Source organism: Motacilla alba, chromosome 2 (genome assembly GCF_015832195.1).
Source record: "Motacilla alba alba isolate MOTALB_02 chromosome 2, Motacilla_alba_V1.0_pri, whole genome shotgun sequence".
In the NCBI taxonomy this organism is placed as follows: Eukaryota; Metazoa; Chordata; class Aves; order Passeriformes; family Motacillidae; genus Motacilla; species Motacilla alba.
The window spans coordinates 140,829,695-140,843,049 of record NC_052017.1 but is presented as its reverse complement, the minus strand read 5'-3'; the positions used below and the strand labels follow the sequence as shown (position 1 = coordinate 140,843,049).

Below are 13,355 nucleotides of genomic sequence, written 5' to 3'. Positions count from 1 at the left end.
TTCAGGACCATCCTCTGGAATTGCTCAGCAGGTCCATACCCTTCTTATGTTGGGGGCTCCAAAGCTGAATATAGTGTTTCAGGTGGGGTCTCACAAGGGCAGAGGGGAATGCATGTGGCTCTGATCCATCTTGCTGTGCCTTCTTCCTGTGGAGAGACTCTCAGCAGCTTGGGATGTGTGTGCTGGGAGGCCCCAGCAGCTCCTTCTGCTCTGAGATTGCAGATGCTGAAGGCAGGCACTGAGCCACCTCGACAAACCCAGCCTGTGGAGGTTCCACTGACCCTCTGACTATGAGGTGGGAGGCCTGGTTAGCATCAAAGCCCTTCCCGCGTGTCACAGGTGAAGGGATTTTGCCGAGGGAGGATGTCAGCTGTAATAATCAGTCTTCTCTCAGCACACAGCCTGAGCTCCCTGCACCACTCTCTCTGCCTGTCACTGGGTGAGGCCTTTTCCTCTCAGGCTCTGACTCATGCCCACATGCGTGTGCAGGATGTGCATCACGGGCCAGTCCCAGGTCAGCAGCTCAGCCCACGGCGCCCTGCAGAGCAGCCCTGCCAGCGATCCAGAGCCATGCCCAGGGCTGGGGACAAGCTGCATGCCACTGCAGCATCTTCTCTCCAGCACACCTGGACATCCCAGGATCAACCATCTCCTGCCAGTGGCTAAAACTGTCTGCAGGCAGCAAGGCTTGCCTGAGGAGCCTGCAGGCAGGAGGGTACCTCCTTTCTGGGGTCCAGGCCCCATCCTGACACAACAAAAGCACTCTCCCTGCAAAGCCACCCCTGCCCTTTGCTGGATGGAGATTGCTCAGGGCTTTGGCTGCAGTTGGCACACGCACATGTAGAGCCTGGGCCACAGCACAGCATGTAAATGTGCTCACTCTCCGCTCAAAACACAAATCCTACTTTTCCCCATGTGCCCAGAAAGAAAGAAGAAGAGGAGATTGAGAAAAATGTTACTAAGTCAGGAAATAATTCTGGAGGAGGGGCAGCAGTTCCTCTAACCTTGCACATGGAGAAAGAAAACTATTTGCTGACTTTGCCTTATTTTTTAATTTATTGTTTTGCCAGCTGCTCAGATGAAAGGACAAAACTGCCTGCTTTAATGAGGCAGCCAGTCAAGCATGTCTTTGCAGCATGAAGCATCTGGCTGGGACACTAATAAGGAGCAGGGAATAGTCCAAAGGGTTCATGGGACATATCCTTTCCAATCTCTCTTTGCAACAGAGAAACTGGACATTTGCTTGCTCTTGCTCACGTGAAAATCCAAAATCTCCTGGAGATCACTGCCTTCAGCAGACAGGGTCCTTACATATCAAGGATCACAAGATCCATAATAAAAAATCCCATGAGTTTGCTGATTAAGCCTTTCTGCCCACTGGGCTCAAGTCCTCACCACTCTGGGGGCTGTGGCTGCCTCAGAAGGCTACTGACCTGCACAGAGCACAGTGTCACCTCCAGTCCCCATGGGGAGTGAGAGCAGCAAAAAGATCCTCCAAAACTGGGCCAGCTGCTCCTCTTTAGTCATTCCTGTGATATTGGTGTTGTTTAAAATATATTCCCCTTCCAAGCAAAGTAATTTATTGAAGCGTGCCAAGATCTCCTGTGGAATTAATTGCTGCAGGATTTTGAGACCTCAAGGTACAGGTAGAGTCAAAGCAAGGGCCAAGCAAGGCTTCCAATGATAGGAAGGTCCTTGGAGGATGCTTAAATACCAAGGTGGGTATCAGTGGGCCACAGTGTCATAGAATCATGCAATGCTTTGCATTGGAAGGGACCTTAAAGACCATCTAGTTCCAAACCCCCCACTGTGGGCAGGCACACTTTCCACTAGACCATGAGGCTGAAAGCCTAATCCACCTGGCCTTGAATACTGCCAGGGTTGGGGCATCCTCAGCTTCTCTGGACAACTTGTTCCAGTGTCTCACTACACTCACTGTAAAGAATTTCTTCCCAACCTAAATCAACCGTCTTTCAGTTTAAAACCGTTGCTGCTGGTCCTATCACTACAGTCCCTGATAAGGAGTCCCTCTCCATCTTTCCTGTAGGTTCCCTTTAGGTACTGTGTCCATGTGCTGCAGAGAAACACCACAGGAGGTGCCTGCTGGGCACCAGCCACACTCCCGTGCACATCTGTAGGCATCAGGCAAGGGCACTCCTGGGGCCAGATGGAGCTGACAGCATCCTGCCTTCCCCCAGATCCAGGCAGCTTGAGCACAGGCATGAGGGTGAGGAGGAGCAGGGCTCACCACCATACTTGTCAGCCAGCAACTTCATAAATGCACCAGGTGGGTTTTGCACTTTCACCTGATGTTTGAGGGCTGTTGCCCCCCTGCTTAGCAGCAGAGGCTGCTGGCTGAACTTCGTGAGCCTAACTCTGCTGCCATTAGTCACTGGGAGAAACACTCACTCACACCATGCATCCCACTGCCCATCTGCAAAGTCATTCTCATTGCATGTGCAAGTCTTTCACAGCCTTTTGCCCCAATTTATGTGGGTATTTTGTCTCCAGTTGTTAGTGCAGCAAAGGAAACTCGTGGTATTTGAGCCTCAGTGAGACTATGAATCTGACAAGTTGAGACTTGACAGGGATGTTATCACAGGGCCCAGCAATGGCTTTACACTCAATTACATTTATGGTTTCTGCGATTCATCTAAATGTTTATGGCTTTTTCACAACCAGGAAGTTAAGAAAAAAAATTTTTAAAATCATGAAAAGGAAAACAAATTTCTGTAATGAACAATTTGCTGGTGCAAGGCTGTGAGACAGGAAAGAAACTGAGCAACTACCTTGGGTGGTGGGGAAGAGTCATTTTCTGTGGTGACCAGAGCTATATTTGATTTCTTAGGCAATGTCAGCTTTTGCATGCTACATTCTTTGGCTAATTGCCAGCACGATGTGTAATACTTTAGCCACACTGTTGTTACTTAATCCTTTCCTAATCTGCAATTTGCGCAAGAGGAGTAAAATCTAAGCAAAGCCACTGAGAACATCTCCACTAATAATTTATCAAACTCAACTTTTGTTGTTGGCAGGAGACGGTAGTTGATGGAGGTGAATGTTTTCCCACAACAGTGCCGTATCATAAACACAGGGCAGCTGATTCACGCCACACTTATTTTCTGTCATCCACCCTTCATGTCACCCTGATATTTCTTCGAATGATAAGCCTGTGTGTGCGCTCACAACACACCGCCGAGGTCCCAGTTTCATCTCTTTGTGCAAATTACACATTAATTAACCATTAATAACAGTGGGAGTTGCATGCAGAAATCCACACCCGCCGTGATGAGACCGTGCCCTTGGTGAGCAAGTGCCTTATTAATCACCTCCACCTCAGCGCTGGAGCTGCCTCCACAGCCCTGCGAGACAAACAGCCGCGCAGAGGGAAGCGCTCACCAGCCCTAATCCTGCCTTAAAGAAAAGCGTTACCTCTTGCTCTATGAATTTTATTTATTTTGGTCCTCTGGGCAGTGCTTGCTGTTGTTAGAAACATGATTGCTTCATACAGTTATGTTAATGTTTGCATTTGACAGAATGTAATTGATACTTCGGCTGCTCCAGTTTCAAAGCCAAATTAGGAAATGAAGTGCTGCACATTAGCTTGTTTAGCTGGTTAAATACTGTAAATAAATACATGCAGGGCAATGAAAACTAATGAGTTTTCTTTAAGGCATTTTTAAAATAGCTGGCTTCACAAAAAGCAGAAAAATATGCTGCTGTGAACTCATATCCTGAAGGATTTCTCATTTTGCTGCAACAAAAGTTGATCCTATCTGAAATCTGAACACTGGATTTCACTTGGAGAAAAGGATTTTGCAAGTTATGGAGGAATCATGGCAAGAACTGTTGCAAATTTCATGGTACTTTTATCAACAATACTTCTGTGACATTGCATTTAACAAAGCCATTTTTTGCAAGGGATTAATTCAGACCGTGGTTATATGTCAAGTTATTCTTCTCAATGCTCACTAGAAAAACATCTTCATAAGAAGTATTTGTGCTGCTAAATATGTGCACTGCCATAAGGCTGAATGTTAGGCTTTTTTCCCTGACAGAATGCATGAAAAAAGTAGGGAAAAAATTTGACTTTCTATAAAGAGATAATCTGTTGAGAATTGCTTGACAGAGTACACTCAGCACTGCTGGAATAATAAGTGTTTCTGAAGTTATCTCTCAGGCCTGCCCTCAGTGCATTAAAGGAGAGCTAGAGGAGAGTATTGCACTTGGCGCTGTGATCCAGCCAAGGGCAATGAATTTTCCTCTTGTACATCTATAAAATAACCCTGTTCTTTCACCCCTTTGCTTTCATAAATACTACATTGATGCAGAAGTGCCTAACGAAGGTGTTCTACTAAAATCAGGGCACTGTTTAGCATAGGTAGAGCTGAACCTCTACCAGTCCTTTTTGACTGCAAATAACCTCAGCAGTATCACCTCCTTGGCAGAGATGTTGACCTTAAACCTGAGCTTGCTGAGCTGGCTGTTTTACCTGGCACTTTCAGAGGAAGCTGGTTTGCAAATTCTGCTGTGCTGCTTCAAAAGAAAATTATTGAACTGGTGCCTAAAATGCAGCTGAGGTATTGAGAGCTGATAAAAATACATACTTAGGATGTAAGATCTATCCTGACCGGGAGGTGGTTCAATGCCGGCTTAGGACGGAGACGAGGATGTTGTGAAAAACCTCAACTTTTCCTGTATTTTAGCAACAACAGAGGACTGAAGTCTCACAGCACTTTTCAGAGAGGGCAATTTCAAGGTGAAAATGGTGACCAGGTCTGCAAAATACCTAAGAGATTCATGTGGTCCTCAGCCAAAAGGACCATTTAAAAATAGACAAACTATGACTCTCTCAAACAGAAATGTGTGCATTGCATAAATCAAAGTTCTCACACCCACCATCAAAGTTTAATCACTTAATATGCTGGTTCTTTCAACACGTTCTGAAACTTTGTATACAATAATACAAACGATGGGGTAACGAAGCAATAGCAATTTATTCTGCTGTACAAACGGATGTTGCATTATAATCCCTAAAGCAATACAGAGGCTGTTTGCAGATGTTACTACAATTTGGCGTTTATTTTAATTGCTCTGCAGCACAGCTCATGTGAAACAAAGTCACGGGATGACCTACACGTTCACCTACTAAGGGTGACTTAACTGCAAGGGGGAGAAAAAAAGTGTTTTGAAAGTTTTCGAGGTTTCACTTAAATACGAACCTCCTGCAGCTGTTTTGAAAGGATGCATCAGGGCTTCTGTCCAAGCTTGAAAGCATGGTAGGGCAGGGGGTAATTTAATCAGCCAGGCTATGCAGTGTGCATATTTTTACAAGTCTTGCAAGAATGACATCAGTAAAGTAACTTGAGATATTTTGGTGTCTGACATTCACCCGGCAAGTGCTAAGAAAATATGCTTACTGCACAGATCACTGGCTTCGCAGAGTGGGAGTCAAGGTAACTCATGAAAGTCAGTGCACTTTGCTTTATCATTGACCAGGTCCCTATTCCCTCCTTTTCACTTTCCACTCCCCTTCTAAATGTAAAACTATTTTTAAAGTTGCTCCTGCTCAAGGAGCTGCCTAGAAGCAGTTGCTCCACTAAACAGATTTCAAGCAAAAGGACAAAGTTAAACATAAGGCAAAGTATAAATAAAAATCAAGACTCTCTTCCTCCTCCTTTCCACTTGTGAGCGATGATCTCACCGCTCCGGGTGGATTGCAAGGGTGGCTTGATCTCTTTCAGGAAAGCACATTCTCTAACCTTGATACTGCAGCTATTTATACCTCTCCCTTCTCACCACAAAGAAAAGCAGCTCTAATAATCTTTCCCTTTGCTTTAATGAGAGCACCGTGCTGCCTCCCAGCAGCAGGGTCAAGCCTCTGCCCACGAGCTCTAGCTCCCTGTAACACCAATGCTCTTGGTTACTGCCTCTCCTTCTAGCTGCTCACTTATAGACATCTGAGATCGGATTTTCCACTGGCTGAAGCATCACATTGCCAGGCACACAAGTGCAGGATGACAGCCCCACAGCATCTTCTGCTCACAGGGCACAGAGGGAAACAAATGCATGGGCTGAAAGGCAAGAGGGTTTCTAAAATCCAGAGGTGGAGTAGGATATCCCATTTCATATAACCCTGGGGACATCCCAAGCCCTTTCCACCTCACAAGATGTAGGATCCATCCCCTGTCCCCACTCTCCCTGGAGATTCAATCCCAGGCTGACTTGAGGGAATTCAGGCTAAGACATGATGGAATGCATATACAGACCATAGAGGGGCTGATAGTCTCTGAGGCCTAACCCCATTTTTTCGGATTAGACCAGACACACTGAGCTGCATTCCTCTTGAGACACCACAAGAATTGGGGACAAACATTATGAAACCAAGTTTATTAAAACTTTCTACAAGTCAGACTTTATCATCCAGGTTTCCACAGATATATATACATATGTACAAATTGGACATAGTGTTTTTAGCTTTTCTGGCAGAATTTTCTACCAATATATACAAATGTACTGTTTTTCATAGAAGGGTTAAACTGTATCACAGATACAAATGTCAAGCAATCATGAGAGGTTTAGTGCAACGGAGAGCTGGAGCGCTCTGCTCTTAATGCTCATGATTCTGTCAAGTTAGTATTGCCAACAATAATTCACATTAATCTGCTCTTCGACACCTCTTATTAAGACAAAGTACAACAAAACAAGAAAACAAAACCCCAAACAGTAAGGTATGTACAAAGTACACAGTCCATGAGGTATACATGGTATTCTTGCAACGCGTGGTGGGACTGCAGCTTGCCAGGGTTAACCCTTAAAATGACTTCTCTCGAACTGGGTGGTGTTGGGAACGTGCATCACCCACCTCACGGCCATTTTAGAAGCCGCACTCTTGCTTAAGGTGATCTCTGCATAAACCACTGGACACATGTGAAACCAAGCAGAAATTTTAGGCAGGACTAAGCTTTACTTACCCCCAACCCAGGAAGTTAATGATTCTGATATATTCATTATTCACACATATTGGAAAGACTATGAATAATCATGCAAAATAAAACAAAACAAAAATTTAAAACTTAAAAAAAAAAGGAAAAAAAAAGGTGGGGGAGGCTGGAGGCAAACAGCATACCTGAATAATCAACTAAGGGTGTATGGAGATTTTACTCTCAAGACTAATTTTTTGTGTGGGTGGAGGGGGAAAGAGGAGGTGATGTGGTATTTTTAAGAGTTAAGCCGGTTGAAAAACATGGCCATGTTTACAAGTACTGTACAAGACACCCCTTATGCCTTCCCCTGCCCCAGCCGATAGTGTTACGGTTTGGTAAACGGATACATTTTGGCACTCGGAGCTAACGAGACCTGCTACTTGACAAGCTCGCTGAGGGCATAAAGTTATATAGGCTACACTGTGGTAACACGAGGCTTCAGTCTATTTAAAATGCTTTCCTGGACAGCGAATGGAACCAGAAGGGATCTAAGCTGGGAGATCCACTGGTTTCTGCTTCAGAAAGAGCCACAGCAGAGATTTGTCTTACGGGTGGATCTAGGAGCTTCACGCCTCTGAAAGCGGGATCAGCTGGAGGAGCAGCAGTGAGCTGGCCGTGGTGGGTGAAGACCTCCTTCCCTCATCAATGTGTGCTTACAGTCAGAGAGCTGCTTTGTGAGCTGGCTGCTGGGGCACGCCGACTCGATTCCCCTTTTAACCATTTCTGTCAGATTTGTTCAGGCAGAGGTGCGCCACGTGCCCCTCTGCCCCTACACATCGTGGCCAGGGCTCCACACCTCTGCAGCCGCTGCAGGAAAGCAGAAGGAGCTGCCTTTCCATCCCACACCTTGCCAGACATAAGACTCTGCAGCCAGGATGCGACCAGTTACACCGGAGGAGGATGCGGGAGGCAGAAGAGCCAGACAGTTCTCACAAGGCTGCACAAGTCCTCTGGGGCTGGTGGGACTGACCAGCAGAGCAAGAGGATGGAACTCTGAGTACACTTAGGGAGTGGAGACCTCCAGGGTGGCATTCATTTAGACAAGGTCACTTTTCTGACCATACTGGCACTTTAAGATGCTGTTGAGTTTGCAGACGTGGAAAAATGAAACCCTACAAAGATGCCGGAGGTAAGAACCGACGAGGTTTTCCAGATTTCAGGGTTAGCAGAAGAAGGAACTAATATCATCACTGTCTCCGTGATATTCTGGGACAATCTGATCTGAAGCTCCCGTCTCCTGGTCTGTATATCCAGGCTCCAAGACTGCCTCGAACCAAGGGTGAAGCAAGATCTCTGGAGCAGTGAGTCTTTCGGAAGGTTCCCGCCGCAGGAGGCTGCGGATGAGGCAGCGGGCTTTGGGGGAGACGTGGTCAGGAATACAGAACTGTCCACGCCGGATTTTGGAAAACAGAGTGCTAGGGTCCGAGTCATGGAAGGGATAGCGTCCCACCAGCAGGGTATAAAGCATCACTCCCAAACTCCACACATCGGCCGATTTTCCAGAGTAAGTCCCCGTCGTGTTTAGGATCTCAGGACTGACATACGCCGGGCAGCCGTGCTTGTCTGAGAGTGCATCGTCTTCACCTTTGATGATGTGTGTGTCTTCCAGGCTCTCTAGACGCAGCTGAGTCCTAGGGAGGGCAGGAGAGGAAGCCACAGGTGAGAAATAGCAACACGCAGTCATGAGCAAGCACAGCAAGCCCCTGCCATGGCCCCATTCTCTCTCTTGCATTGGCACTGAGAAAGGAAACACCTCAACTTGCATCAGAGAATCTGCCCAGACGCCTGGGAATGTGTAATGGAAGTGCTGCTGTGTGCATCGGGCCAGCATTCAGCAATGCTCATGTCTTTTTAATAACTGAAGATTTTAACAACACAGAGGACTCTTGAGGAACAAGAGTTCCAAGTCTCTGCTACCCACGCAGGTTGCAGTGCCACTGCAGGGGGTTAATTGGTGACATGGCACTTTACAGCCACTGTGTGCCGTTCAGGCTTTGAGCAAACAGCATCCAGCTGTGCGATTCCACAAACCACAAAGCCCAGCTCCCCTCTGCACGGGTGAGGATCATTGCCTTTCCTAAGCTTTTTATTTGGTTTTTTTTTTCATTTTAGTTCATAATTTCTTCTTTTTTGCCTTGTGGAGCATATCACCACACCCACCATCTCCAGGTGAAGAAGGGTCCACCCCAACCTCCTATTTTGGAGGGTAAGGGGAGCTCCCATCGGCAGGGAAGCCACCAGCCAGCCCTGGAAGGGCTCTGCACTGCCTGGCAGCCTGCTGGGGTGTAGATATGTTGGCTTCAGCCTGTCCTCAGCCTGACCTCGGCAAATACCCATTGGTTCTGCAAACGGAAAATATGACTCAACGAGAACCGTGGGCCCGGGATTGGCTGCGGGAGCCCTGAAACTGCACCTGTGCGAGAGCCCGCGTCGCCTGCCATTGCTTAACCCTCTTCTTGCCAAATGTGATGCACATGACATCGCCTGTGCAACACGTTATTTCCAAATGAGCGAGACTGTGTGCAACGTAACATTTCAACAAATGTTTCATCTTCTTATGGGAGGGAAAAGCTGCAATAGTTTCCTTCAAAGGAATAGCTTTCTTTACGTGTCAACATACGGCTGTTTCAGAGGGGCAGTGCTGGTTAATTTTCTTATCACATTCATAAAAGATATCCTGAAGAATCATTAGCCCAGTTCAACAAAACAAACAAAATTCCTTTTCTTTTGCATCAATAGTATCACCTTATATTTTTATGACATAAAGCACATCTCCATTACAGCTTTTACTTAGTTTTTTAACATTCCTTGGGAGAAGCAGCTAGTCAGGAGTCAGTTTTGCTGTATTTCTGACTCTGCCATGTGTGAAGCACTGCAAGAACAGCAAACACTCCGGGGAATACTGAATTATTTCCCTAATCTAAATTTAACAATTAGATTCTATGATCTCCTCTATGAACCTAGGCTTCAGGCTAAGTTTTACTAAAGTGATTTTCTTTGATGAAGGATTCCCAAAGCATTATTTAACAATGTCCCACCGTCACTCCTGTGTGTGCCCACGATCCATGGGCTAGGGGGCATGGGAAGCACGGCGGTGGAGGGAGGATAAAAGCCTCGAAGGGTTCGGCAGCATCACTCTCATCAGCAGAGTGGCTCAGCAAGGAGACCCTACCCAAGCGCTGGGGCTCCACCGTGGGTCACAAGGCAACTCTCCCAAGGAGGGACCGGAGCTCCTGCTCCTCACATCTCCTGCTCCCCCAGCTGGGCTGCTTCCTCCCGCCGGCACAACACCTCAGCCTCCCCCCTCTCCCTCTCTGCCTTTTATTCATTTGACACTGAATGAGTGGCACACATGACATCTTCTGGCGCTAACGAGCATCTGAACTATCATCCCTTTGTCTGCCAGCGGGTTTCACTGAACTCCTGCTGAATGAGAGGAAGCTCCCGGCGAGCTTCCTCCCTTTCATCAGTCAAGATCTAACTAAGAGGGAGTGCGCCCCGGTTAGATCCGTGACCTACTACACACACGTGATGAGGACCTACTCGGATAGCTCGCAGGTGATGCCCGGCTGACGGGGCTGTTTCCACTCCCTGGGACGCTTTCTGTGTCTCTGGATGTGGCATTCCTCCCTCCCCACTCACCCCAGGGCTGGCTGCTGACAGCCACTTACCTTTCTTCATTAGAGAAGACAAATTTCCTGAGCTTGAGGTCACCAAGTACGATGGCTGACTGGTGGCAGTGAGCTACAGCGGAGACAATCTGCTTGAACAGCCGGGCAGCCTCCTCTTCCCTCAACCTCTTGCAGCTCCTCACATAGGAGTGCATGTCCCCAAAGTCCTTTTCAAAGAACACATAGGCCTTGGTGTCCCCGAGAATGACTTCGACAACCCCGGTGATGTTTCTGTGTGACGGCAGCTGAATGTAAGGTCGGATCTTGTCCTGGTAGTGTTTGAGGGGGAACACCTGTATAGAGGAAATTAAACCCAAATTCATTCTCAAGGGCGTTGAAAGCTGCAGCTCGCGTAGCAACTCTCCCCAAACAATGACGAGGGAGCTGGAGGGGAGCCAGGGCTCGGCAAGACCGGCAGAAGCGGCTACCGAGACCCTTCCTGTTCGTTGTATGTTGAAAGGCTGGGGGAGAAACTAAAACAAACCACCATTCCCACAGCCTTTGCGGGGAAGGCGCTCCGAGGTAAGCCGGAGTCCCGGCTCACTCGCAGGGCGTGCAAACGCCGCCGGGGGCTGGCCGGGCGTTCCCAGCCGCGGAGCAGCGGGAGGATGTTCGGCAGGGCTGTCCCCGGGCCGGGCTCTCGGGCGCGCCGGCAGGACCCGCTCCCCACCCGCGCAGCTCCCGCTCACCTTGCAGCGCAGCTCCCGGCCCGAGCTGACGCTCAGCGCCCTGGACACCTGCTCCCGCTCGGCCAGCGGCAGCAGCAGGTAGGAGGCGATCAGGCTGGGACCCGCCGCGCCGCCGCCGCCGGCGGGAGAAGCGGGGGCACACGGCGACCCGGGAGCGCTCAGGCAGTCCGGGGGGCCGCATTCGGCGAGCCGAGGGCACTTGGCGGCCGGCGCTTCCTCGGCGGGGCCGTCGTGCAGGGGCTGGAGGCGCTTGGCCGGGGCGCTGCGGCAGCGGGCGGCCGGCAGCAGGGACGCGGGGCGGCTCATGGGGGGAGCGGAGCGGGCGCGGAGCTACAGGCGGGCGCTGCGCGCTGGGCGCATCCCTTCGCTCTCCCCGCCGAAACCTCGGGCCGTGTCCACCATCTGCTGCCGAGTCCGCGCTAAAGTAGTTGGAGGCTTTTAAAAAAAAAAAATCAAGAAAAAAAAAAAGGTGATTCTCCTCCTCCTCCCGGCCCTGACGCACGGGGAAATGGGAGGAGGGAGGCTGGGACACGCCTGCTCCGCTCCGCCCGCTGCTCTCCGCGCCCCGGCCCCGTCGCGCAGCCGGGCGGGGTGGCGGGGGAGCAGCCGCGGCACTTGAGGGGGGCGGCGGGGACCCCTCTCCATCGACCTTAAATAATTATGTCAGAAAACGAGGCCACCTTCCTTTCCAGGATCTTCTCGTCCATACAACGGCAGGTTCCCAGCCCCAGTTCTTACTTTTCGCTAATCACTAAATAGCTATCCCTCACCCCAAGGTTTGCATCACAGCGCTGTTGTGTGAGCCTAAGCGTTTACTCATAAGCGTAGACGTAACGTGCACCATCAGAAATACTTGGCACTGGGTGTTTCCCATGTTAAAACTATATCTGCTGTCCGAAAAAGGAATAGCTCGGAGAGCCAGACAGCAGCCAGCAGCTGCAGTGACCTACGAGGAGCTCCACAAAGCTTAACAGCGTGGCTTTAAAGCAGTAGTAAATAAGTAAATAGACTAATAGACTTACAGCCGGGAGTGGAAGTAAATGGGGGGGGGGGGGGGAAAGAGAGAGAGAGAGAGAGAGAAAACCAGACAACAAATCATCACTGGGGAAAAAAAAAAAAACCAAACAAACCAAACCCAGACAGCTGTAGTTTTGACAAGCATGCTTCAGAAAGAAACTCTCCAGTTTTCTGTTTATATATATATGCAAATTTTCTGTCCTTTAGTGCTGAAGCTTCCCTAATATTAACACAGGGACCCTGCGTTTGGTTGTTCAGTAGGATCAACTCCAATTCTGTTTTGGTTTCCACAAGCTGGGTCTGTACAAGAGGCAGAGAGGGCCGAGGATGGGCCCCCCCAGCTCTGAAGCCCGTGATGCCATGTGTGCAGGTATTTGCTCAGATTCCTGATAGATAACTGCACAGCAAACCCATGCATGCCTTCAGCTACTTCTAGTGTATTTTAAGAAGCACATGAAACTCTTGTGCAGGATGACTCATAGCATAGCAGTCCCATTAATGCATTTAAACATAAAACGCATATGCCATAAAGGGATATCCCAGGGCCTGCATTTCTTTCTTTCTTTTTTTTTTTTCCCCAGAAATGAAATTCTGTTAATGCCTGCAGATTGTTTCTGAGTGATTCACCACAACTCTCAAAGCACGCTATTTTATTTGGTTCCTCTTATAGGTAAAACACATGCAAGTATCTATCAGACTTTCTGTTTTACTTTTCCCTTCCTGGAAGTTTAATGATTGGAATGCTGCTGCTGGGTGAATTTAGCTGGTAGGATGCCACATGTGTGGGCTGCTTCCTACATCTGAGCACAAGGTCCAGGGCTGGGGAGAAGGGTACTCCCCCAGGTACCTTTGGGGACAGGGCAAGGATGCAGACAAAAACAAATGGGTGCAGACAAAATAGCAATGGACCTGCATATAGGTTCTCATGGGCATTAGTAGTGTGTACCTGTGTCCCCTGTAGCTCTCTCAGAACTGAGATGCAGTGTGAGCAG

General features: G+C 48.7%; 1 protein-coding gene across 1 annotated transcript; it reads right to left on the bottom strand.

Annotated features, from left to right (window-relative positions):
* Nucleotides 1–7,300: 7,300 nt before the first annotated feature.
* Nucleotides 7,301–12,358, bottom strand: TRIB1 (tribbles pseudokinase 1). Its single transcript, XM_038129192.1, has 3 exons — nucleotides 11,347–12,358; nucleotides 10,658–10,950; nucleotides 7,301–8,617 (listed from the first exon to the last, which is right to left on the bottom strand). Exons 1-3 carry the CDS (start codon nucleotides 11,650–11,652, stop codon nucleotides 8,149–8,151), a joined length of 1,068 nt encoding a protein of 355 aa, XP_037985120.1. The 5' UTR covers nucleotides 11,653–12,358; the 3' UTR covers nucleotides 7,301–8,148.
* Nucleotides 12,359–13,355: the final 997 nt, after the last annotated feature.